The sequence below is a fragment of the Haplochromis burtoni genome, unplaced genomic scaffold (genome assembly GCF_018398535.1).
Source record: "Haplochromis burtoni strain Fernald_Lab_line unplaced genomic scaffold, NCSU_Asbu1 Contig_3, whole genome shotgun sequence".
NCBI lineage: Eukaryota > Metazoa > Chordata > Actinopteri > Cichliformes > Cichlidae > Haplochromis > Haplochromis burtoni.
In genome coordinates, this window is record NW_024582364.1 from 4,946,386 (window position 1) to 4,971,600 (window position 25,215).

Sequence of the window (25,215 nt, forward strand, 5' to 3'; positions counted from 1 at the left end):
CCAGAGGAGAACTTTTTACATACTCAGTGTATGCATGAGATTCATGTGAACAGCCTATGTTATCTTCATCTGGTTATGTTCTCCAAAGGCTCCTGGACCTCCATTATTTCTTAAGTCCTTGTTATGACTCTCATGCACACTAAAAAGTGTTAGTTTACCAACTAGGCAAATATGATGTACTGTGAGGAAAATATTTTAAAATTACACCATTACCATAATAATTTGCATGATACGACTGCAATTGTTTTTAATGGTGGAAAGTGCGCTGGAGACATAAATTTTTACATGGCACCTTGACTGTAATTAATTTTAAATCCTGCACCGCTCTCGACCTTTTCCCACGCTCAAAGAAACCGGAACAACTTTATCGGCACTTCCGGTTTCCAAAAAGAGACGATGTCGCCGTCTTCATTTAATTTTGTCGACGCTAAAGACAAATTTACGGTAAGAAAACACAGAACCGCAGCAACTTATAAATATATGTGCAGTCATATATTTTAGATTACAGTTGAAATCCTAGCCTGGGTTTGTTAATGTAGCATGTCGCATGTTGTTACTATAGCAGGTAACAGATGAAGCTAAGCTAACGCAGATGCTAACCAACGATGTCGTTTGTTTCATGAATGTTTCTTCTTCGTCTTCTTCTTCTTCACACAATCTCAGGCGTCTGCCGTCCAGGCTTTGACTGGAAAAAGCATCAAACCTTTGATCAGTATTTTTAACCAGATCCCCGGCAAGTAAGTGAAGTTGTTAGTTCTTGCTAACTTATTGTAATGTAATTACTTATTGTATTGTAATCATTTCTGTTGGCTATTATAACCTATAATAACGGAGGAAGGGATGCAACCTTACTGATCGCTTGTTTTTCTCACGTTACAGTGAGGCGGAAAAGAAGACAACCCTCGATCAGGCTCTGAGGGGAGTTCTTGGTGATCTGATTGTAAGAAATGCTTTTTGTTTGTTTGTTTCTAGTACGCGTTTGTTCGCTTTTTTAAAAAAAATGAAATTACCCTCAAAATCCTCAAACGATATCTTCAAATGTTTCCAGGTTGAGCAGAAGGCGAGGTGTGATGACTACCTAGCTCTCATTTACCTGAGCATTGATGGCGTTACAGAAGGTATGTTACTCATCTAGGGGTCTCATAAGTAGATCCAGGTGATACACTGATTTTTAGGATAAAAAAAAAATGAATAGTTTATTCCTTTTGTGCCAGGGAACAAAACCTGTACCATAAATAAAAACAAAAACACTTTTGGATTAGTCTTTTAGCTCTTTAGTTCTCTATCTTTGAACATTCAGCCAGTGCAAAAATCTGTGACACAGCATATGAACATCAGCCACTGCCTTGTGAATGCCAAGTTATTTCCCATTAGTCTCATAGCATACATCACTCAAAATAAACACATAGTAGCATGTGGCTGATATATGTATTTTGGACATATATGTGTGAGAAATCCCGATTGCACATCTACTGAGGCGATTTGGCAGGTCTGTTATGCTGTGGGGGGTGTTTACAGATATGCTTCTGATCCACTTGCCCCTTTTTATTTATGAAAAGCATGCATTTTGTAAGCAGACTGCTCGGGTAATCTTCTGTAAGTCTTAGAGACAATGTGTCATGTATGAAGAAACTTAAGACTTGTGTTCCACTGCAGGTATCTGTTCTGCTACGACCCCTTTCGTCCTGCTGGGAGACGTGCTGGACTGTCTTCCTTTGGACCTGTGTGACAAAATCTTCTCTTTTGTCGAAGAGAACGTCTCCACCTGGAAATCGGTAAATAAATTCCAGCTGTTGAGTAAAGCCCCCGACAAATTTGCCCTGCGTTGATCACATGTTTACCAAAGCTGTGCTCTATTTTTCTCACAGAACTCCTTTTACACTGCAGGGAAGAATTATTTATTGAGGATGTGCAATGGTAAAGAGCTTATCTCATCATTCTGTGACATATGAAGCTTTTTATCTTTAAAATGCAGAGCAGTGTATTTTCCTGTCTGTGTAGATCTCTTAAGGAGGCTGTCCAAATCACAGAACACAGTTTTCTGCGGGCGAATCCAGCTCTTTCTGGCACGTCTCTTCCCTCTGTCTGAAAAATCAGGTAAGAACAGCAGTATTTTATCATTATAAATAAATAAACCAACACAAGCCTTTTGAAGATGGGGAGGTTTGCAATCATTCATGGCACTCTGTCAACCGCATTCACAGCTTCTCTGATCGAGTGATTGTTCTTTTTATTTTGTTTGCTTTCCAGGCCTAAATCTCCAGAGCCAGTTTAATCTAGACAATATAACAGTGTTCAACAAAAATGAACAAGAAAGCACTCTCGGCCAGAAGGTAAAGATCTGATTCTGAGCACTTTAGAAGTAATCAAAAACTGTGAATGTTAAATGTGTCACTGTGTTTATAGCACACAGAAGAAAAGGAGGATGGTATGGAAGTGGAGGAAGGAGAAATGGGGGAGGATGATGGCCCTGCACCGAGGTAAGTTAAAGGCTTTCTCAAGAATAAATCACAAGGTTTGTTTCTTTTGTTTATTTGTTGAAGTAAACATTTTGATCGGCCCTTTATCTGGTTTAATTGTTATTTCAGCTCCATTCCAATCGACTACAACCTGTACAGAAAGTTCTGGACACTGCAGGACTACTTCAGAAATCCAGTGCAGTGTTACGATAAATTCTCATGGATGACATTCCTTAAGGTAATGCACCTTACCGCAGATGCCTTTCCTCCTCATTTTTAAGATGGCAAGTATCCAAGTAGATGATTAAAAGTCAACGATCACTCTTTTGTCCTACGCAGTTCTCAGATGAGACTCTAGCAGTATTCAAAAGCTATAAGCTGGATGACATGCAGGCCTCTAAGAGGAAGCTGGAGGAGCTGAGAGCATCAAGTGGAGAACATGTTTACTTTGCCAAGTTCCTCACAAGTGAGAAGGTGAGAAGACTTCATTTTAAATTTCCATGCTACACTTAGTTTGTAAACCTCAAAGTTCTGGACCAAAACAGAGCACTGGGTAGGAGGAGGAAAACGGTAACGGCTGCCAGCTGTTTGCCTCTAAACAAAACTATCATCAAATATTAACACATGTTGATAAGCTTTTGTTGCCTTTGGAGTTCTACAGTGAGTTATTGTAAGTTTGAGTAACATTAGTCATATCTTCACTTGTCAAACACACGTAGGATAAAACATAGACACAAACAAATGTTGAAATGGCTAACAACGTGTGGCGCGCTGACAACGTTTGTTCCCTCACTGCTGCACTGCAGGCTCCATATCCATGGCATTTACTGCTTGTTTTGCTCATGCTGTGTCATTTGCTTTACGTTTCTGAGTTTGCTGTATTTATCTACATGTCGCTGATCTCCATTAAATATTTGTAAAGATCGGAGTTGCACATTACCTCACTTTGTTTCTTTCGTCTTTATCTCCAGCTGATGGACTTGCAGCTCAGCGACAGCAACTTCCGGCGGCACATACTGCTGCAGTACCTCATCCTCTTCCAGTACCTGAAGGGTCAGGTCAAGTTCAAAAGGTGAGCAGTGTCTCAGTGCTGACCTCGTAAATAAACTTTGTCTGATAAAGTATTGGTTATTCTGAAGTCTTATTTGTATTGTTTTTAATATTTTTCTCCTCCTGCAGTTCCAGCTGTGTTCTGAATGATGACCAGGCTGCGTGGATTGAAGAGACAACTAAACTGGTCTATCAGGTGAGTCCTAAGTTATGCTGACACACACAAATGTAAATCTATAAGAAATAAAATGGCCAAACTCTCTATAGAATGAATTTTAATTTTAGTGGAGAAAAAAAATGTCACCCAACAAACCACCCTGAGGTTTGTGCAACAGTATGCTATATAGGTACCAAAATGTCACAGTATTAACTGGTTGCAACAGGTGGCTGCTCCTCATTGAGCCTGGTTCTCCTGGAGGTTTCTTCCTGTTAAAAGGGAGTTTTTCCTTCCCGCTGTCATCAAGCACTCGCTTATATCAGCTCGTCTGATTGTTCGGAGTTTTCTCTGAATTATTGTAGGGTCTTTACAAAGTAAAGCACCTTCAGGTGATTGTTGTTGTTATTTGGCGCTATTGAATTAAACTGAATTAAATTATTCATGTTGTAAGTTTAGGAGAAAACAAGCAAATTATTCCCAGTTTTCATTTTTATTTTAACAAATATCAAGTTCATTTTCAGATAAGTATTGAATCAAACAAACAAATAACCCTGTGTGTGTCTATGTTCATGTGTGGGCTTGTCTGTATGTGCAGTTGTGTTTATGTGTCTGACACTGGTACTAATCTGTGTGGAGCTTCATGAATCAGAGGTGGATAGCACATTTAAACGTGTGTGTGTGTGTGCGTGTGCGTGTGTGTGTGCGTGTGCGTGCGCGTGCGTGCGTGCGTGCGTGGTTTTTAATTTGATACCTCCCAGATGTATGTTGTTTATATATTCTTGGGATTATAGCTCAGTTTGTGAGCTAAAATCCCTGTGTGGGACAGGCAAAAGAGACACAGCACGTTCATTTCACAACTGACATTTAGTTTTGTTTTTTTGTTTTTTTTATCACAGCGGGTAGAACAAAAACAAAGGGAGTTTGCACTCAAGCATGAAAGGTGACAGCCGAGTCCACCCAGTTTTGCCTGCAAGCATGTGATCCCAGATATTGTAAACATTAGCCACATTGTTTTGGGGGCATTGTCATTCAGAAATGAAACCAACACACTGGGTCTTCAGTTTGCTCTTGCAGCCAGCAGCAGAACATTTGGCATGATTTCCTCATATCTGACTTGTTTTCATTCTTGAGAGGAAATGACTCTGGGAAACTGCAGCTGTTCATTTGGAATTTAAAGTGTTGCCCCTGTGTTCATTCCCAAATGCATTTTTTTTTTTCTACTATTGGGTCCGCTGTCTGCAACAAACCATTTCAGCTTCCTGTAGGCTGGCCTCTTTTTAAGCCAGTTTTCTTGTTTTTATCCCTCTCTGCCTTGATTAGACTTAATTTTCCTTTTTGATAAAGTTTGTAGTTGGGGGCTGGATCAGGTGACCCTGAATCCTCTTTTAGTTATGCGGAAATAGGCTTAGGCTTCCCATGATGCACTGTTTCTTTTTCACTTACCTAGTGCTATATAAGCACCTCTGTGTTTATACACTACTCTGCATTTCCACAGTGTGTTTTGTCCTGTCTTCATTCCCCCACCCCTAAAGAGTGGCAGCCTGGTTCTGCTGGAGGTTTCTTCCTGTTAAAAAGGAGTTTTTCCTTCCCACTGTTGCCAAGTACTTGCTCATACAGTTGGTGATTGTTGGGGTTTTCTGTGTTATTGTCGGCTCAGTGTCTTACAATATAAAGCACCTTGAGGCAACTGTTGTCATTTGGCCCCACTGAAGCCTTGTGCTTTTTGCTCGCAAGAATTACTGGTGTGAAGTTAATATTTAAACTTTGGCCACGTTTAATAGGCATGCACCACTGTTACAATATATGTATGTACCGTATTTCCCGGACTACAAAGCGCACCTGAATATTAGCCGCACAAGCTAAAATCAGGGGAAAATCCTGTTTTGTACATACATTAGCCGCACCTGACTAAAAGCCGCAGGTGTTTCAATGTTGACTTATCATATGTAAGAGAATATGCACAAAGCGAATTGTCAGGAAAGAGATGGCTGTTTGGAGACACACCCCTTTTATTAATATTTTGAAAAACAAGTTATGGGTACATATTTGCATAACTTTTTAGGTATATGTACAAGTAGCGGTAATTACAAGTACGAAACATGTACTGTGCTTCATAAATGAGTAACAAATGTAGTACATAACAATAACCTACAGCACACCAGAAAAATAGATTCGGACTACCTTTTAGGCTCAGGTGCAGTGACACGGCTTTAACAAGAAGAAAAGTCAGTCATTCACCATCTTTCTCTTCTTCCTGCGCACTAAAACCACCAAAGTCCTCTTCTCCAGTGTCGGATACGAAACAGGCTCAGGATGGCTTCGTCATCCACTCTCGCTTCTTCCTTCGTTGTCACTTTCAAAACCAAAGAAATCCTCGTTGTCAGTGTCAGAGTCGAACACCCTCAGAAGGGCCGTGGCGGTGTCCTCCTCTCCATCATGCAGCAGTCCAGCCCTTCGAAATCCGTTGGTGATCGTGGATGTTTTCACACTTTTCCACGCTGTCAGATTCCACCGGTGGAGTTGAGCATAACTTGCTTTTCGCAAGTTTATCGCCGCTCGTCATCCACGCCTCCCGCTGAACGCGTAGCGCTACTTTGAAGTTTGTTTTTCGCGCTACTTGTACGGCACTATGTTGCCTGGCGGATGGACATGTGACCAACATACCACTCTTGAACCCCGATACTGTGTGTCTGATCACATGCCCTTCCGCCAGGCAACGTAGTGCCGTACAACAGCGGAACAAACAAAACAAATCGTCTTACGATATGACAAAAATCACGGACAATCCATAGAAAAGCCGCACCTGACTAAAAGCCGCAGGGTTCAAAGCTTGTGCAAAAAGTAGCGGCTTATAGCCCGACAATTACGGTATATGAAAACACTAGGGAAACCCTAATAGGTTCAATCTAAGTGGATGTCACAACAAGCTGTAAATCCTAATTTTCTGTTCTGTGAAGGAAAAAAAACAGAAATGGTCCTTTCTCATATTTTGTGCTCACCTACCTACTATGTAAAAAAACAAAACGGTGGTGAATCACGACTTTCTGTTATAAATCCCCTTTAATCTGTGCTCTGCTCTTGCAGCTGCTGAGGGAGATTCCTCCTGATGGTGACAAGTTTGCTGCCATGGTTGAGGTAAGCCATGCTTTGGGAATACCAGTATGATTAAATGAAGCTTTTGTTTACGCGCTCACAGCTTGTCAAGTCTTTTGTTCTCTATACACTGGTCCCACTATAAATGTTCATTATCTCTGACAGCACATCCTTAACACAGAGGAGAACTGGAATGCCTGGAAAAACGAAGGATGTCCGAGCTTTGTGAAAGAGAGGTACAGCAGTGTAATGTTTTGAAGTAGCCGTCCCAGATAATCATTTTATTTGATTTAGGGTTTAGTCAGTTTTTACAGCAGCATGGAATGCTGGATAGCATGCCAAAATAACAGGTGGTCCCACTTGTTTGCCTCTTTAACAGAACAGTAGATGACAAGCCCAAAAGACCCACAAGGAAAAGACAAGCTCCAGAAGACTTCCTTGGAAAAGGGCCAGACCGGAAGATTTTTATGGGAAAGTATGTGCTTGAATCTGGGGGTGGGATGGTGGAGTGGTGTGAAGTGTGGTTTGGTTTTTTTCGTTGGTCTTAGATTTCTCTCTGTATTGGTGTCCATCCTGCTGAAGTATTGTTGGAAATTTAGTGAAACTGTAAATTTTGGTCATTCAAGCTCTTCTCTTGTTTGCTAGTGATGAGTTGACCCGGCTGTGGAACCTCAATCATGACAACATGGAGGCCTGCAAGTCAGACAGCAGGTTAGAAAAGTCCTGAAATGAGTTCACGTTTGGCTTTTTGTATATACACCCTACATTTGTTATTTTACAACTGCGGCCTTTCTTTCAGAGAGTTCATGCCGTCATTGGATGAATTCTTCGCAGAAGCTATTGAACAGGCCGACCCAGCCAACATGGTCGAGGAGGAGTACAAGTAAGATGGCTTTTACAAAACCTTTCTTAACCATGGAGGGGGAAAATCCACTATTCCATCTCCTACCTGAGACTTATTTTTAATTGTATTTCTTTTATTTACTTTCCATATATTTACTATTTTCCTGATGTCTTTTATGTCTAATCCTGTAACTCCTTGTAGGGTTGTGCGAAATGCAAACTATGGCTGGCGGGCTTTGAGACTGCTGTCCAGGAGAAGTCCACACTTCTTTCAGCCAACAAACCAGAAGTTTAAGAGCCTGGCAGACTACCTCGACAGCATGGTCAGCAAGTTGGCCAAAGAGCTACCAGTAAGGATTTTATTTTATTAAAAAAAAGCAAAAACAAACTGGGAGTTTCCATTAGTCCATGAACCCATCCCTTTTCTTTCTTTTTTTTTTTTTTCTCCGTTCATGAAGAAGGACATCCCATCTGAAGAAATAAAGACAGGAGAAGAGGATGACGATGATAATGGAGACAATCTGCTCAAAGACAGCAATGACAGTAAGTCATCACATGTTCTGTATTTCACTCTAGATGTTTCTGACTTCACATATGTTTGTGTGTGTCAGCACTTAGACAAGGAAACTATTAGTATTATTAGATCATCCAAACGAAGGACCAGTGAGCTTATGTCATGGTGAAGTTCACAAGAATCACTACTCCTCCTATTATTTAGAATTTAATCAGACTTACAGTTAAAGATCAACTAATGTGTCTTCAGCTGTGCTTAAGGTCAAGGTCACCTTTGTTGTTACACAGGTGCAGGAATCGCTACACCTTGATTGTCATGATTATAAATTGAGTGTTTGTGTGTATTTAGACACAAATTCTGTCATTGGGTTAATAAAGGCTTAGGCATTCTTCATGGGAACCCATTCTTGGGTTCCCATGAAGAATGATATCACCCAGCATGAGGTTTCTCGACGTTGGTAAATTTTTGCACGCACAAAATGAACGAGAAAGAATCACTTTGGCACACATGTTGCAAACCAGTAGTGTGATGTTAGGAGGTGATGATCAGGATCTTAGTGATCATGATCATGGAGGAAATAGTCCTATTGGTTGGGGACTTCCTGTCACCATTATCAGTGACATGGCCACTGCTATCACATGATTTCATGCTTTTTATTGCATTTCTTTTATTTATTGACCGTGTTGTCATAAATCTCCTGACAATTTCACCTGGTGGAGAATGGTTTTAATTTGTCTCGGATGTGACTGTTTGACTTCTCAGTAGATTTTAATTCTCATTATTTCTCATTCTCGAGCAACTACACGCTTCATATGTTACGCTAACCTGTGGTCGATTGTTGGATTTCAGTGAGGTCAGTGTTCTAAATCAAACAATCAAGATGTGATTGAAGCAGAAGACAAAAATATTCCATCCACTGTAGTTAATGGAATAGAGGCTCAGATGTAACTGGAGCGGTCCGTTCCCTGGAAGCTGATCACTGAAAGCCTTAATGTAAGAGCCAAAGATTTTTCAATGCAAGTGAAAGAAGCCATCATTAGGATGAAGAGGCAAAATAAATTGTAGCAATTAGTGATGCCTGTTTGAGATCCAGGTATTAAAAACAGTAAATTTAAAATTGTTAGTTTGTCTGATTTAATTTTGAGCCTCGGAGAAAGGGAAGGAGCAAATGGGGGATCATTCATAAAAATAGCTGTTAAACCTCTTGAATTGTAGCTGAAACTCTACTTCAATCACATTTTGATTGACTTTAAACCCACTGTGGTTTCTTTAGAGAGTGAAATTACAAAAATTGTGTCATTGTCCAAGTATCTATGGACATGACTGTACCAGAAAGAGCAGGTGTTACTGATTTAACTTGTACTACTATATGAAAGTGATATCAATGAGCTAAAATGGAAAATACTGGACTGAAACAGAATTTGCTTCTGTACCTTTCCCCTTAATAACATTGCATATTCAATTTAACTATCAGTATGTTTGCTTTCCCTCTTTCATACGCTTAATTTAAGATGATGAAAGCATGACCCTCAGTTCCAACTTCACACATATTTCCATCTTAATGTCTTTAATCCAACTTGACCTCTGTATTTTACAAGCTCCCACTTCCCACAATGAATTGAGTTTATTGTGTTAGCGCAGTTCCAAGCCTGGAGCAGAGAGCTATTTATATCCTTCCTATTCCATTTTCTTCAAGGTCCGAGCATTCAGAGCAAACTTGTGACGAACCAGCAGATGGATGACGTAGCAGCCAAACTGGGCGCTCAGTGGAAGAACCTCGCTTCTCATTTTGAGATGAAGGCGGCAGAGTTGCGAGAAATCGAAACGGACAGCGAAGACGTCGACATGCAGGCCAAACTGCTGCTGGTGGCCTGGCAGGACAGAGAGGGAACACAAGCTACTGTGGAGAACCTGGTCGCAGCTCTGAACGCCGCAGGTTTCTCCCAGATTGCAGACGGCCTCAGTGAGGCTTAAAATCTGTATTTCCAGAACATTGTTTCACTTTTTTCATACAAAAATGTTGGAAACTAGTTTTTATATGTCAGATATTGGTTTTCCCCACTGTAGAGATTTCAATAAATGTTTTCGCCTTGTAAAAAGTTTAGTAGCACGTTTGTTTTGATACACAACAATCTCATTTTGGTGTAACACTTTATTTTCACCACCTATGAAACGAGTTCAGTCAATTAAGTTATTACAGAGAGTTGACGTTCAGGCCTTACAGACTGTGGCAGGGCGATCGGGAAAGCTGCACGGAGAAACAAGGTCAAGCACAGCATTTTTTTTTTTTCTTTTTGTAAAGGTATAGATTAAAGTCTGAGATCCGCATCAGCAAGAATGACGTTCAAAAGCTTATTGAGCAAACCATCACGGTTGAATCTCAAGCCTTTATTAAACCGCACACAGTTCACCACAAGGGCAACATGTTCTGAACAGTTTCCCCACACACCTCCCTGAAAAGAGCATTAGTGAAGATTTGGCAGAAAGAACCTCATCTGTCAATACATTTCAGAACAATTACAGGAGATGATGTGAGCCAAGCACTTAAAAGACCTGAGATTGAACCCAGATTACCCCGAGGGGGCCAACAGGTGAACAAGGGCAAGTCTTTACAGTGTTTTGTAATACGTCAGAGACAGCTTGGCTAGGCATTTCTGTACAAGATTAAATGACTAGAGAGAAACATTTTGCTTTAATGATATGAGCACCTCATCAAAGGCTTTAAAAAATATACAATGTGTATAAAACATTTAATGAAACTGCAGCGCTAGACTCAAAAACCTCTTGAGGATCCAGTCCAGAGATTGCCTCTCATCATCTCTCCATTTTCAAAGCCCACTGTGGTTGAATATTTAACACCATTTGACAGAATTTGTTTACAAGCATCTGTGTTGGTTACAAAAGAAAACAAAAAAATTAAGGTATTCAAATCTTTAAAGACACCAGTTTTATTGCACATCTATGCAGACAGTGCTTTGAAATGGCAATTTGTGTGTATATTGGATGTTGTCTTTGTCTTCTGAGAAGTCTGCCACAGCTATTGTTCCTCTTCAAGTATGTCCAGCCGCCGGGGGCCATACAGTAGAACATACGCTATATGCCAGTCTCCGCCACCTGACAGTCGCAGGATATCCTCTGGAGACACCACACTCACCTTGTCATCGTCAAACTTGACCCACTCATCTGTCAGAACGACACCAGAAGACACGACACATGAAGCGCTTGCACAGTATAAATTGACTGACTGATGTCAGGTGCGTGCCGATTACTGTCACACAAATGCGATTACCTTCTTTCCTTTTGACCCATCCCACATAGTGGCCTGAGGAGCTTGAGCGGCCTTGGTGCGTCAGCACAGCCTGCAGGTCGTAGTAGCCACTGTTGTTGGAACCAAGGTCTACAAGAAGAAAACGTGCCGTACCTTTAATTCTGACTCGTGAGCAAAAGAAAAATATCCACACAGAGAGAAAAAAAAAAAAAAAAAAAAGCATACTCAAATTTCACTCCAAAGATTTCATGACAAAAAAACATAACCGCGTTTGTTTTGACAGGAAAATGAAAGACGGGTCCAGCAATTTATTTAAACGTGGAAAAACAGAGTTTGTACCATTCAAACAAGCTTGAAATATTTGGTATGACCACCTTTATTCTTGGACAGCCTGACCTGTCTTTGGAGCTCTATTGTAATTTCTTTAAAGAGTCTTTAGGGATAGTTTTCCAGGTTTCTTGAAGGACATTTACACCTCTTTCGATCTTGGCTGTCTTTTGTTCGATTCTCTGTCAAAATGATTCTACACTGCTTCAATAATGTTGAGGTCTGGACTCCGGGGAGGGCGATCCATGACTGATAGTTAGGGGTGGGTTTAAAACTAATTGATTTCCCTGATTCAAATTGATTTTAGTTTGAATAATGAAATATCGACTCATGAAATCCATTTTTAAAAATAAATGTATTTTGCCAGAATCTCAGGTTAAAGCTCACGAAACCATTTCAACAACCGCCAAACAGCTAAAACAGCAAACGATTAAAGAGCAGGTAAATGGTGTCTGCAAAAAGATGTAAACACAGAGCACGGATCCACCCCGATGGCACGTATGCCGACATCCCGGGTGTTGAAAGCCGACGTCTCACAGATTCTGAAGCTGCAGGTTTCGTTGCTCTCAGACCAAAATTCACTGAACCAGCAGCAAGAAGATCAAAACTACACTTCACGTTTAGAAAACACTGTCATGAATTCCCTCTTACTTTTGCCATTTTGCTTCCACCACAATAAAATAAATAAATTTTTTTTAAAAAGCCACACTTCCTGTACAGTTCTTTCTCTCAGGAAGACCAGTTTACCATAAAAACAATCTGTTTTCTGCATTATTTGCTTGCTTATTATATAGCAGTTCACCATTGTGTACAGTATTTTCGCCTGCTGTTTTTTGCCTTAAAAAAAAAAAAAAAAAAAAGGACCCAACAAGAGAGCCTAATTTCTGCTGTTCAATACAGAAGAAATGTAAACTTTTACAAATTTTGCCAAATTGCAAAATGCTTAGCAGTGCCTCTAATCAAACCTCTGTAACTTTGCTCTGCTTCACTTCAGCAGCATCAGGTAATGTTCATATGTTGATTCATGGTTTTCTTCAGTTTTTGATCTACTGCAGAATATTTTTAAGGTTATCTGCTATAAAAACCAGGCCAGGAAAATTTTCATGTTTTTTTTTTTGCGTTTTATCATCAGTTACTTTGACACAAAGGCATCTGCTTGATGCTCACATCTCTGCTGAAGTGTCAGAAGTGTCAGCTTTCGATAGATAGAGTATTTTTCACCGCCATAGCGACAAAGCTATCAGACCCTTTCCAGACGATAGATCGTGTTTTCAAGCTTGCCATGTTTGTCATGCATTTGTCCAGTTTTCTAATTTTTTGTTTTTTAAAGGACGCCCTCTTGGTGCAAAAATACTATTTTATACCTGTCAAAATGTTATCTTTGGCATTTTTTGCAGATTCAAGTGAACTTTGCTTAGTTGACAATACTAGTTCATCACATGAGTTAGGCACCTTTTTTATGCTCGAATGATTCATAAGTCAGTCTTACCAAAAAAGTAAAATAAATAAAAGTAAAAGTCCTGTACTGAATGTCCTTCTTTCTATGTGTAAATTGAGTGAAAAAGCAGCCAATGTCCCAGGATAAAAGACCTTCAGAAAGCCTGGAGAACTGCTGCTCAGCCTGGCTCCTTGGAAACGGGGGTGATGACTCGAGACTTTGTCCGGTAAGGCAGGTGAATTTGTAGTGCATTTACATTTTTTCCCCCCCATCTACTTCCAACACCTGATTTCTTTAACTTATATTGTAAATGTATTTTTTCTACTCATGTAACGTTTCCTGCACTACTGTCACAGGTACATACCCTCTGAGAACGAGAAAGGCTCATATTTCACTTCTTTTGCTGCTTCTGCCTTCTTTATCAACTAGAAAAGAAAATCAAATAGAGTTTATGCTTTAAATAGGAGTTCATCTACTCCTAAATGTGTGTAAATGTCATGGCAAGCTGATCTGCTTTACCTTTTGCTGCTGTTTCTCTAGCTTCTTGTCCTCGACCTCCTTAAACTTTGACCTGATTGGTAACATCTTTTCCTGCAGCTCGGCAGTGCACAGCTCATAAACATCCAACATGAGCGGGAACTTGACATCCTAAAAAAATATACACAAATTCTGAGACTTTAGATCCTCAGCTACTGTGAGCACTGTAAGAAAGAACTGCAGCTGAAGACAAACCTTTAGAACTTTTGCATTGACAGACTCCTTCTCTTTGTAGAAAAACCTGACCATCTGAACAGTCAAGTAAGCAGGCAGGCGGCTAAGTTTTGACTAACAGGAGGAAAGAAAACCGAAATAAATGTCATACTCAAGTCCTACATTCACACAGTCCTGCAGGCAGTTTCAAATGACAAAAAGGAATATAAGAGCGAAAAGAGGACTTACGGATTTTATATACAGCGCATTTCTGTTCAGGGTCGGAGACATTTTTGTGATTTCTTCCTGCAGTCTCTGTTGGGGCAGAAAAATCAGAATTTAAAAAAACAAAACAAAAAAAACCAACTTGATCAGCTGTCTTATCATGTCTTGTGATAGAACATATCCTCTTTACTACACGAGCGTGTAACCACCAGTATCCTTGCACCTGTCCAATGCAAGCCATTTCATTTTGCACAAATCTTCCAAGTTTGTGCGGTTTTTCCTTCTGATGAAGTACGATTGGACCAACTCATCCATGTTGTAACCCATGCTGATTGACAGGCGTCCTGGCCCAAACAGCTGGAGTGGATCAGCATCTGCTAGAAGCATAACTGTGAGTCCTTCCCCCTGCAGAGGTCCTCTAATGACACTGCAGGGGTTGGGTGTATTGAGGATGGCCAGGAGTGGGAGTAAAGGGAGCTGTTGAGGAGTTTTATGGAGTGGTCTGGTAGATATCACCTCTTTGTGGACATGAGCAAGACAAAAGAGATGCTGGTTGATTTCCAATGTGAAAAAAAGAACTGTGACTAAGCCCATTACCATCATGTGTGAGGAGGCTGAAACAGTGGACTACTACAGGCACTAGGGTGTTCACTTGAATGGCAGACTAGACTTAAGGACCAAAAGTGATGCTGTGCGAAAGGGGGTGAGCAGACGCTACTTTCTGAGGAAACTCAGGTTCTTTAGTATCTGTAGCAAAATGCTGGAGATCTTCTACCATCCTGTGGTAGTGAGTGTCATTTACTTTGCTGTTGTGTACTTTGCTGGGGGACAGCATCAGTGCCAGAGATGCCCCCACGATCAACAACTAATTCACAAGGCTCGAACCATTGCTGGTCAGAATGTGCAGGTGTCTGAGTCAGTGAAGGACGGGAGGTCAATGACAAACTGCTGTCCACCATGGACAACCCACCATACCAGCTCCCCACTACAGAGGCAGCAGAGCTCATTCTCATTTGGACTGATTCAACCCTTCTACCATAAAGACCACTTCAGGAAAGCATTCCTACTATTCTCTACAAGACTGTATAACAGTTCCTGTTCTGGGCAGGTAAACACACGTGTCAGCATGCAAGAAATCACATTTTTCAACACAGATTTCTATACTATAGTTTCCTGCTGCAGTTTCTTGTGTTTACATATTTATTAATGACATCTGCAGTTGGTCTTATTTTTCTTTAACTTCATGTTTTGTTTTGGTTTTGTTTTTCACTTTTCCCAACTTTTATTTAACTTTTTTCCACAACAAATACAAGACTGGTTCACATCCAAAATAACACTGCACAGCACTAGAGTATTATAACATTATGTCCATAATTATTGTCCATTAGCATCCAGTTTACAGGTTACTCCCAGTGCTTCCAGTGGTTTCTTCCATTTGTCCACAAAAATTCGGGAGCTCCAATCAATATAATGTCCCAACCTGATCAGAGTCATAACATCAATGATGAGCGACTTCCATAGAGAAATGGAGGGAGGCTCAGCCCCCACCCATCTCAGCATAACTTCATGTTTTTGTTTTGTTGCATATAAATATTTTGCACTACCTCACATTATAAGCCCTTCACTGTCAGCTTGTGGTACTACTTTTTAATACTTTTACAACATTGCTTTTATCGTATTGTGTTCTATTGTTTTCATGCTGTTGTAACACAGTAATTTCCTTTGCGGGTTCAATAAACTGTCTGTCTTATTGGCTTGTTATGTAGGCCCAATTAGCTGATATGTGCCTGTGTATTGCACTCATACAGTTTGTGAATGAATCAAGCTTAGCATTAGCTCCTAACTGTAACCATAATAGTCAAAACACAAATGTTAAAGGTTAAAAATGTCCAGTCCAAAACCACTGTGTGATCTCAAGGTGGCTATATGCATCTTTCATACCATCTATGCACATCTTTGCACACAGACCTCAGCCTTTTCATGATACTTACCAGCCTTAGTCCTGTTGCCAGGTATTTCACTTCTTGGTTGATGAAGCAACTGAGCTGGAGCTGGCTTTCCTTGCCCTTGATTGGTTCCTCCTCCTCAGACTCTGTGCATTTCATGCTGAATAGTAGAGTTAAGAAGAAGCCCGGCTCATTAATGTTTCACCTCTAGATTTTATCTCATTACCAACAACTATGAAAGAACAGTGCAGTCTTTTAAAGTGAAACTTATACTTGTGTGTGTGTGTGTGTGTGTGTGTGTGTGTGTGTGTGTATATATATATATATATATATATATATATCTCAAGTATTAAAGTGCACAAAGATTTGATTGACAAAGACAGAAGGATACCTAGTTTCAAATTCTACACCAAAATACTGGTCGATGAAGTTCTTCTTTGCAGAGGCAGAGGCAGCTCCACCCTCAGATTCAGTCTGAAGATTAAAAATAACAAAATTTTCTCATGAATTTATGAGACAGCCATAATTAGATTACAAAATAACAGATTTGGTGGGGGTTTTAAGCATTACCTCCATGGTAGTCTCTGGTTCTAGTGGCTCCAGCTTTTGCTGAAGCACTCTCATCATCTGCAGCCAACATTCATTGGCATCCTGAATAAACAACAAAGCACAATAAATGTCATGAATTTGCTGCCATTATGAGACTGAGTTAAAGACACGTCACATGGCTAATCAAATTTAACAACGCAGAACCATAATTAAGAGTTTTTCACCTGCTGGAGGTACTGCCCCTGATCCCCCTTCTCAGCAAACTGTGGAAAGGCCATATGGAGGAACTGCAGCAAAATAATGGGAGGGAGGCTGGACGAGGTTTTATCCATAGTCTCATATAAATCACGAAGGGCTAAAAAACAAAGAAACCATTTTATTTGTATCAGTAAATTCACGACATTAATATGTCTATTTTTTGGCATGCTTCACACCTGCTGTGATGTACTGAGATGGTGCATTTGCCCCTGAAGATCGCAGAGCACCTGAATACCTGTAGCGGGAGAGTGATGTGAGGTGAACGGCAACTAAAACCAGTGGTGGTGAAATTATTCGTAATGATCTGAACACGTCACCGACAAACAGTAATAGCAGTAAAAATGACCTCCTGAGTGCAGTTTTGAGCTCTGGCACAGAGCGTAGACACTGCACTGTGGCGTTCATGTAGCAGGTGTTGCCCAAGTTCGTCAGTCCACAAGGCAGCTCCATCTGACAATGACAACATTCACAGTGGCATAGGTTCATCTCAAGGTATAACACTACGTGTAGGTAAGGGATACATAAATTTAGTTTCATTGTAGATCTGGGACTGTGCAGAAGGGACAATACAGAATCAACACATTACATTGAGTCCACTTCTTCTTTATCAAGTATGGTCATCTGATCTGTTCTAGATACATAAACTGTCTTTTTTTAAAAGCTCAAATTTGTTGAACTCTGTCCTTTCAATTCTTTTGGCGCGTCCAATTTCAGAAACGTTAATAAGTTCACACGTCAAACTCTATGAACCACTAAAGAGGCTTTGCTCATTTCTTTAATTTGTTCTTCCCTCCTGCCTGTGACCAAGACATCAATCTCAGTACTTCATGTTGCTGGAGGAGCTTTAATAAAAGACGCACAAGTGTATCCTTTTTAGGAAGTACTAAATAAATAAGTAAATATAATTCAGAGCAGCCCTAAACATAAACAAATATAAAGAACACTTGCTACATCTGAAAGTGTAAAATACAGTTGCACTATGATGCAGTTGTGCCAAACATGAGATTTGAATAAAATCTCCTTAAAAATGGGGCTCCAGAGGATGCATCTCTCTCTCTCCCTTTTTTTTTTTAAATGGCTGTTTTATCCACCAACTTCTCTCTCCTCATGTCTCTTCCTCGCCAATTCTGCTCACATCCCTGATGAGAGGAACCGAGGATCCACAGATGAACAAACTCATAATGAGAAAGCGGGTCTTTTGTTTGCCCATTTCCATCTTAAAGACATTTACCCAGTATTTATCATGTGGAAGTTTGTAATTCATACTGTATTTTGAGTCTGCTGCATATTTTCTCTTCAGTAAATAAATTATAAATTCATTACTACACCAAAACACCTAGCTTGCAAATGTCTCACTGAGCCACACACACAAAAAAAAGTTTTTAGTAACTAAATGATTCTGCACATTTAGTTTACCATTTTATACTTTATACTCAGTACATGAAAGCCCAATTCAATCAATCACATCCACACTAAAAGCTGTAATTGTTATATTTGTTCACCCCACAGTGGTAATTTTCAGGATTACTCACCGCTGAGGCCAGCTGCTCCTCAGTCATGTCCTCTACAAACATGGGTCGGACTGCAGGCTCCTCAGGTAGGGCATCTGCTGAGCCCATCATCAGCAGGGTCATTCCCTTCAAAAAGCAGAGAAATATTCATTTCAGTAATTTATGTGAAAATTTTGTGATGAAGCTCCCGTAAAAAACCACTTGGTATATGCGGTACTCACATTTTTCAGCTTAATATTTCCCCACTCGTCATCCTAGAATTCAGATAAAACATTGATTAGCAACCTTAAAATGGATAAGGTTTACTCATCTTACCTTTAACTTTACCTTATTTGTTTCAAAACAAATGAAAAGACAAAACCAATCCTATAATTAATCAAAAAGTCCCTTTCATTTTTGTAAGAGCCATAGCACAACCTTGAAACTGAACCGAAACTAAGCATGTTTAAATTAAAGGAACTATATGCGCTGGTGTGGTTCTCTGAGGATCTCCTTTTCTAGATTTTGGATGTTTATATTAGTACCTTGAGAGTGCCTCCCTTCACCATGACCTTCTGTCTGTCTGGCTGAACTCCTGTCAGGGCAAAGAGCTGCGCCTTGAACACCATGGGTGGTTCCTCAGTGTTGAGCTCTACTGCATCAAACTTCTCTTTGCCCCATTTCACATTTACTGAAAGAAACAGAAGCACTCAGTGTCAACATATTAGCCTTTCCTGGTTTGGGAAACAGTGACATGACACAGCACCTCCTTAGCATCAGGGTAAGTGCTCCAAGGAATAAGGCACCCGGTTAGTCAAGCTGACTGTCGGTGAATAAACACAAAGTGGGAGCCAACAAATATGCAGCAGTCTGAATGTCTATGAACCGTAATAAAGGCGCTCATTGGCGATTATAGAAATCAGTATAAGATCACTGACACAAAGAAAACAAACTGAGTGATCGCATGTCTTCAAGACGCAGTTGGAGTAAAGACGTATAACTGTACACTATGATTTAGCTAGCTTTGTTAGCAATGCTATCCTTTATAGTAAAAGGCACAAGTGCTCCCAATTCTGCTAAAAAATTTATAGGGAAATGTCTTCAGCGAGTAAAACCACAATTAAAGTGGTGACATTGCGGTGAGAATCAGTAGCTTTACATAATTAGTTAACTCACCTTACTTATTACCTGCTAACTGGGTAACTAAGCTAGCTGACAGCAGCAGACGCTCAGTTAGCTTGGACAGCTTTTTCACGTACTCAGTAAATAACGTTAACAAACAGCAAGCCGGATACAGTGGTGTAACAATTCTGTGCGCTTCCCTGTTTCAAAAAAGTGTCTTCTGAAATAACTCTACCACTAGTCTAAGAACAAGATGCTGTCAAGATAGCATGCTAACGGTTGTAGGCTAAATGCAAATCATGCTACACACAGCTAAGCTAACATGCTAATGTAATTTAAAACTAAAAACACGTGTAAGGGTTCCCGTTTTTAAAGTATTTTCTCCTTGGTGATAATCATGCTGTATTAAAAGTACTTTACCTGTAAACACCGGCATATTTAGAAACCTTTAATATCCTCAACTCGCTATTTTTCCTGTTTCGGTCCACTGGGGCGCGTATGAAGAGTTGCTAGTTCTCGGACTGAACTTCATTCAAACAGAATGACGCTGCAACAACACGCTGGGAACTTATCGATGCGCTCCGACATCTGCTAGTCGCCCTGCTGGCCTGCAGCAACATCCGAGATACACACACCCAGATCATTCAGACTTCTTTAATTACAGTATTTATAAGGCTGTAACTACACGGATTTCCAAGTGTGAGTGAATGATAGTTATCTCACAGCAAAGAGTGCACTGCTCTCACTGTGACACCATAAATAGACCAACTTTGGGGATGGAACCCCTTTGTTCCTTCCACTCCATATGATTAAAAAACACCAAGTATTTATTTTTTTTTTTTTAGAATATAAAAGCACAAAACTACAATTAATTGTGCCGCTATAGTTTAGTGATTAAGCAGAAGACCAATATGGTGAACCCTTGTGCAAAGGCCTGGGTTTGACTCCACAATAGGACATTTCCTGCATGTGTGCTCTGATGTCCTGTTCAAAATAAAAGTGAAAAAGGCCCAAAAATAAACCTGGTGAGAATAAAAGTGTCAAGATTAGCAGAATTAAATTAGCATTTAAAGATGTGTTTAGGGGTCCTTGAATCTGTCCCAGCTGGCCTGATACAAAAACATAAATGACATCTAAAGTGAAAACTACTATACAATTTATGACAGAGATATGTTTATTGACATATCCATCAGTGCGGATTCCAATGCAATTTAACCATGCAAATTATCCAAGACACGAGTAGATCATAGTTCCAGTGCTTTTTGTTTTTAACTGAACAAAACGTTACACATAAAAAGACTGTGGAGGTATTCCATAATCCTTATGTCTCTCTCATATTATACACTGTGGGGGTGTTTGCATTAGCGGGACATTACCATGTTAGAGAAAATGACTTGCAATCGAGGACAATCATTGACACGGGCTTGTTTTTAGATACATCCTCCTCAAATTTATGATATGAACCAAGAACGGGGACTTTGTTTTTACACAAACTCTATTGCTATGTGTTCATAAAGAGGTAATCTAATATATTTATTTATATATATAATTTTTTATATATATTCAAACCAGACAAAGCAAGTTCTGATAAAACCACACACTTGTGGCAAATTCTTAAAAAATAAATGATGGAAGAATTCAGATTTGTCTTGTTTCAACAAAAAAAAAAAAAAAGGAAAGAAAAACATATGGCAGTAAAATCAATATCCAAACGGTAAGGCACTAGGTGGGCCAAATGCTACACCTGTTTAGTCTTCTACAAATAATTTACAGTCAAGTCAAACAGTGCAGTTTTACATTTGTTAACTTAATGTTTTCCTTTTGAACCACTTATCTATGAATCAATGTAAGGCAATACATTACAAAGAAAAAATACACTGAATACACAAAAAAAAAAAAATATTACAGACAATGTACCAAATAAACAAAAAAAGTTTTAGGACTCCTATATACCATTACAATGGAATTTTCCTTATGGCTTGGAGCAATAAAAATAATTATAATAAAAACAATGCATAGATTTAAATGATGATCTTGCATGCTCCTCACTCAATACTCAAAACATCTAATACTCATGTCCCAATACGTTGTCCCAAACCTGATATAACTGACTTGCAGAGTGATAAGAATAAAGGCAAAAAGGCCAGAGACGTTAGATGAAGGCATCAGTCATTAAAAAAAACAACAACAACAACAAAACCAAAACAAAACAAAAGCATACTTGCATTAAAGCCCACGTTATCCGACAGGTGGGGGAAAGAAATTACTAAATAGATATCAATTTTCCGCCCCTGAGACACAACCTTTCGCCGCAGATCTGCAATCCCTGTATGACAGTACCTTAAACTGAACACATACATGCAGCAGTCCCAGCAAAACCCCCTTTTACCTTCCAGTTTCCATTCCAACTCTCACATGATATGAAGCACAGGATGTCTACATGACAGGAGTCCCTCTCTCCCTCTGTTGTCCATCTTTAGATCAAGACGTGTGCGCCATCTTCTGGTGAAAACGTAGAGCTGCAAGTTTGCTGAGTTGGTCAAGTGACTCCCTCCCCTTGTATCAGGCTTTTTTAATGTCCACGATGCCTTGTGTCTGAAGTGTGTTGCAATTTCTCCAGCGTTGGTTATTTGTCAATATACATATATTTTTTTTTAGCTTTGTTTTTTTTTTGTTTTTTAATGAATTATCTATGCAATACAGTTTCTTTCCATTTTTGAGGATGAGGAAGGAAGGGAAAGTTTAGAGTCCAGAGAAAAATCCCAACGGTTCAGATGGTTAGCTGAAAGAAGAAGAGAGACAGGTGTCCAGTAAAAGAAAGGCCTTTTCAAAATAAAATAAAAAAACCTTCGTTAGTAACCCAGTCTAACAACAGAAACAGAAAAGCTGGCTTACAGACACTATAACACCTTTTCATGATGTTTGACCAGTAATGTAAAAATCCTGAATATTGGTCTAATGAGAGTTGCCATGTAAGAATATGAAGTTAGTAACTGACCCCAACAACACATTAGTGCCAATTAGAAAATCCCAAGTGTCAACTGCACAGAGCCCAAGAGTCAACCAAGCAACCAGGAAGTGTCTCTTGAGTTTGAAACACCCAATAACACAATTAATAAATAGACAAGTTTAAAGTCATAGAAAAAAGTCTGTTTTTTAAAAACGCACACACACACACACACAAAAAAAACTTTCTGAAGAAGTTCCTGTCAACAAGTGCTCGATGTTGTGTCTGCTGCTTGGAGGGTGGACTGCGCTCTGCTACAACACAGGAGACAAACAGCAGGTCACATGACTGACTTGACCACATCTCAGCCCACAAGATGGGTTTGAGGAGAGAGAGAAAAAAAAAGGCTACTGACTGCAGCACACCCTGACTGACTGCCTGAAGAGAAAAAATACTCACGTTTTATCCCAGTTATCTAAAGTTATTTCACCATTAGTGAAAATATGTAAACGCAATCTGAGTTAATAAATAAATACAAATAAGGTCTGACGAGATGGGTTTATTTCAAAGTTATCAAGTTACCTCAGCTTTCCTGTATTGCTTTTAGGGTTCTTGCGGAAGGATTGGTTGGGTCCAGAGCGAGTGGACATGGACCGCGGCGAGGCTCTTGTGAATGTCGACGGCGGGGTCTTGGGAATCTTCTTTCCGAGGTGGCCGATCCATTTCTTCTGCTCGTCTTGGGTCAGAGCCAGCAGCAGCATGTCCCGGGCAGAGGTCACGTCGTAGTTTACTGGACAGGATGACACAATCAAGCCTTAAAAACATGACCTCGAACTATCCAAGTCCTCCAAATGACTTTGTTTACACATTAGCAGATGTGTGGTACAAAACCTGATCGTGCCAGTGGTTTCACACTATTTCACTGATGAACAAGTGGCAGTGACGTGTCAACATAAGCTGGAATTTGCCAAGGGAGGACGAAACAAGGATGTAAACAACGCAGGATTTAAAATACTTTCTTTCAACAAAAAGGCCTCAAGGATATAAACAATGTTTATATGACTGATACTGAAATTAAACAACAACAAGAACTCCCTTAGAAACCTCTGAGTTTAGCTGCAACAATAACCAATTTGTCCTGTTTACTTTGAGTATCCCAAAATGCTTCGTCAGTGAATTCCAACTTAGAGCCTGTACATAAACTAGAAAACACCTTCAAGGATTTATAGATACGGACTGTTCATTGTCTTAAAATGCTCGTGATACCAGCTTAGCCTGCAGAGATAAGAATTTGTGTTTTACCTTTGCAAGGAGCAATAACATCCTCCTTTTTGTCGAGGTGGTCCTTGTGGCACTTCACGTGGCAGCGGCGACACTCCAGGGCCGGAGGCGGCTTGAAGACGTGCCACAGAGGCTTGGCACAGGCCTCGCAGTTTGAAGGGAAGTGATATAACGTGGGGATGAACTCGTGGCCTTTGTGTGGGAGACAGTTGGTCTTGTCGCCCTGAGGGACTGTCTCTAGATCCGCCTCCTTCCTGCACTCTCCCTCATTAGCATACAAAATCTGAATAGTTAGAGAGAGATAGACAGGGCCTCGTTTCTGTGGCTGAGCAAACTCTATTCATGACTGCATGGAAATGTGAACATAAAAATAAAACTGCACATTAAAAAAACAACAACAAAAAAAAGCCTACCTGGAAAATCCTTGGAATCTCATCAGTCTCAGCTCGGTACACATCTCCTTGCGTGACTGGCCTCACATGAAACAGTTTGCTACACAAGAAGGTAAAAAAAGAGGAGAAATCCATTAACCTTTGTTACTTGTTTTCTTCTCTACATTTTTCAAGAAGACCGAGCTAGCAAGAAGAAGACGCCACAAAGAAAAACACTTACTCGATATCCAGTACCATCGAGGGGTTGGACTGCTCCTTATCCTGCTCGTCATTGTAGAACAGAATCTTCTTACTACTCACCACCACATACTGCAAATGTTGCAGAGACAAATGAGAGGGTTGGTGAAACCTCTTTCTGCATAATGAAAAATGTGAGCGAGCAAAGGAACCGTGCGACACACACCTGCTTCTTCCATCCGTATCTTTTGATGTTAGCACGATTAGGAATAGACAGCCAACCCTCCAATCTGGACTCTGAAAAGCAGCAAAGAAGAAAAACATGAAAAGAAAAATTCTGCGCAAGTATTTAGAGACACTAGATGAAGGCCATGCAGCAAATCAGGTCCAAACTCAACTGGGGAGAAAAATAAAGAACAAGTCAATAAATAAATGAATAAATAAATAAAACGCTGGTGAACTCCTCGGGAGTTTGCCAGCGTTAAGGTTAAGTACACTGGAGTAGGTGACAAGAGAAGACTGTAGCTATCCCAGGCTGCAACTTCACACACCCATGCAAGAAGAGAATATTAGTATGAGTAAGGCCTTCTTATAGCATGCTAAGAGAGCATGTAAGACTGCAAAAGTATGTTAAAAATCCTGATGTAGTATTTGTGCAGCTGGAATTCAATTAGCTTGATCACTCGCTCCTTTCACAGAAACAAATGTGTGTTATCTTTATTCAAAAATGAAATCATAAATGCAAGTGCATGCAGCTGAAACAACACAATCTAAACAGGTTCAGTAGGGAAAAAACAAAAAACAAAAAACAAAAAAGTGGGATTTGTCTACTACATGTGAGATCGTGAGGGAGGTCTTCGTGTCCAAACGAGCAGCGATTTGTGGTGAGCATGCCGACACAGACACAAGGGTGTTGCGTGTTTGAAGAACACGTTTGTTCCAGTGTTTGGAGACATTTAAAAGGTGCTGAGAGTGACGCGGCAGACCTC

At 40.1% G+C, this 25,215-nt stretch overlaps 3 protein-coding genes across 4 annotated transcripts in view; 1 reads left to right on the forward strand and 2 right to left on the reverse strand.

Moving 5' to 3' along the window:
* The first annotated feature begins 333 nt into the window (after positions 1-333).
* Positions 334-10,215, forward strand: thoc1 (THO complex 1). Its single transcript, XM_005912554.2, has 21 exons — positions 334-444; positions 664-737; positions 880-940; positions 1,049-1,118; positions 1,657-1,775; positions 1,869-1,917; positions 2,002-2,097; positions 2,251-2,333; positions 2,407-2,480; positions 2,589-2,697; positions 2,799-2,933; positions 3,431-3,531; positions 3,639-3,705; positions 6,751-6,801; positions 6,925-6,995; positions 7,139-7,234; positions 7,405-7,470; positions 7,559-7,642; positions 7,805-7,952; positions 8,061-8,145; positions 9,813-10,215. Exons 1-21 carry the CDS (start codon positions 397-399, stop codon positions 10,088-10,090), a joined length of 1,965 nt encoding a protein of 654 aa, XP_005912616.1. The 5' UTR covers positions 334-396; the 3' UTR covers positions 10,091-10,215.
* Positions 10,216-10,489: 274 nt separating this feature from the next.
* Positions 10,490-20,238, reverse strand: usp14 (ubiquitin specific peptidase 14 (tRNA-guanine transglycosylase)). Its single transcript, XM_005912552.3, has 16 exons — positions 19,850-20,238; positions 18,853-18,998; positions 18,550-18,582; positions 18,350-18,454; positions 17,164-17,267; positions 16,994-17,052; positions 16,784-16,914; positions 16,581-16,661; positions 16,402-16,484; positions 16,056-16,170; positions 14,089-14,154; positions 13,882-13,974; positions 13,669-13,797; positions 13,514-13,574; positions 11,406-11,513; positions 10,490-11,299 (listed from the first exon to the last, which is right to left on the reverse strand). The coding sequence occupies exons 1-16, from the start codon at positions 19,863-19,865 to the stop codon at positions 11,154-11,156; spliced, it is 1,476 nt and encodes a 491-aa protein (XP_005912614.1). The 5' UTR covers positions 19,866-20,238; the 3' UTR covers positions 10,490-11,153.
* Positions 20,239-20,582: 344 nt separating this feature from the next.
* The window catches only part of rock1 (Rho-associated, coiled-coil containing protein kinase 1), a 31,143-nt gene continuing 26,510 nt past the window's right edge, over positions 20,583-25,215 (reverse strand). The window contains exons 28-33 of one of the 2 annotated variants that reach the window (XM_005912551.3): positions 24,453-24,523; positions 24,270-24,358; positions 24,071-24,149; positions 23,679-23,940; positions 22,959-23,166; positions 20,583-22,211 (exon numbers count right to left, since the gene is read on the reverse strand). In XM_005912551.3, the coding sequence (XP_005912613.1) occupies positions 22,208-22,211; positions 22,959-23,166; positions 23,679-23,940; positions 24,071-24,149; positions 24,270-24,358; positions 24,453-24,523 (713 nt within the window). In that variant the 3' untranslated portion in view covers positions 20,583-22,207. Of the gene's footprint in view, positions 22,691-22,958; positions 23,167-23,678; positions 23,941-24,070; positions 24,150-24,269; positions 24,359-24,452; positions 24,524-25,215 lie in introns of both variants that reach the window. The other variant, XM_005912550.3, reaches the window with a different exon arrangement.

Bases quoted from the DNA above. Each gene is read 5' to 3' on its own strand.
- thoc1 (XM_005912554.2), top strand. From the start codon at position 397: ATGTCGCCGTCTTCATTTAATTTTGTCGACGCTAAAGACAAATTTACG. The intron at 445-663 runs GTAAGAAAACAC...ACACAATCTCAG, and splicing joins ACGCTAAAGACAAATTTACG to GCGTCTGCCGTCCAGGCTTT. The intron at 8,146-9,812 runs GTAAGTCATCAC...ATTTTCTTCAAG, and splicing joins GCTCAAAGACAGCAATGACA to GTCCGAGCATTCAGAGCAAA.
- usp14 (XM_005912552.3), bottom strand. The intron at 18,583-18,852 runs GTACTAATATAA...TCTGAATTCTAG, and splicing joins TGAAGGGAGGCACTCTCAAG to GATGACGAGTGGGGAAATAT. The intron at 18,455-18,549 runs GTGAGTACCGCA...TGCTTTTTGAAG, and splicing joins GAAATATTAAGCTGAAAAAT to GGAATGACCCTGCTGATGAT.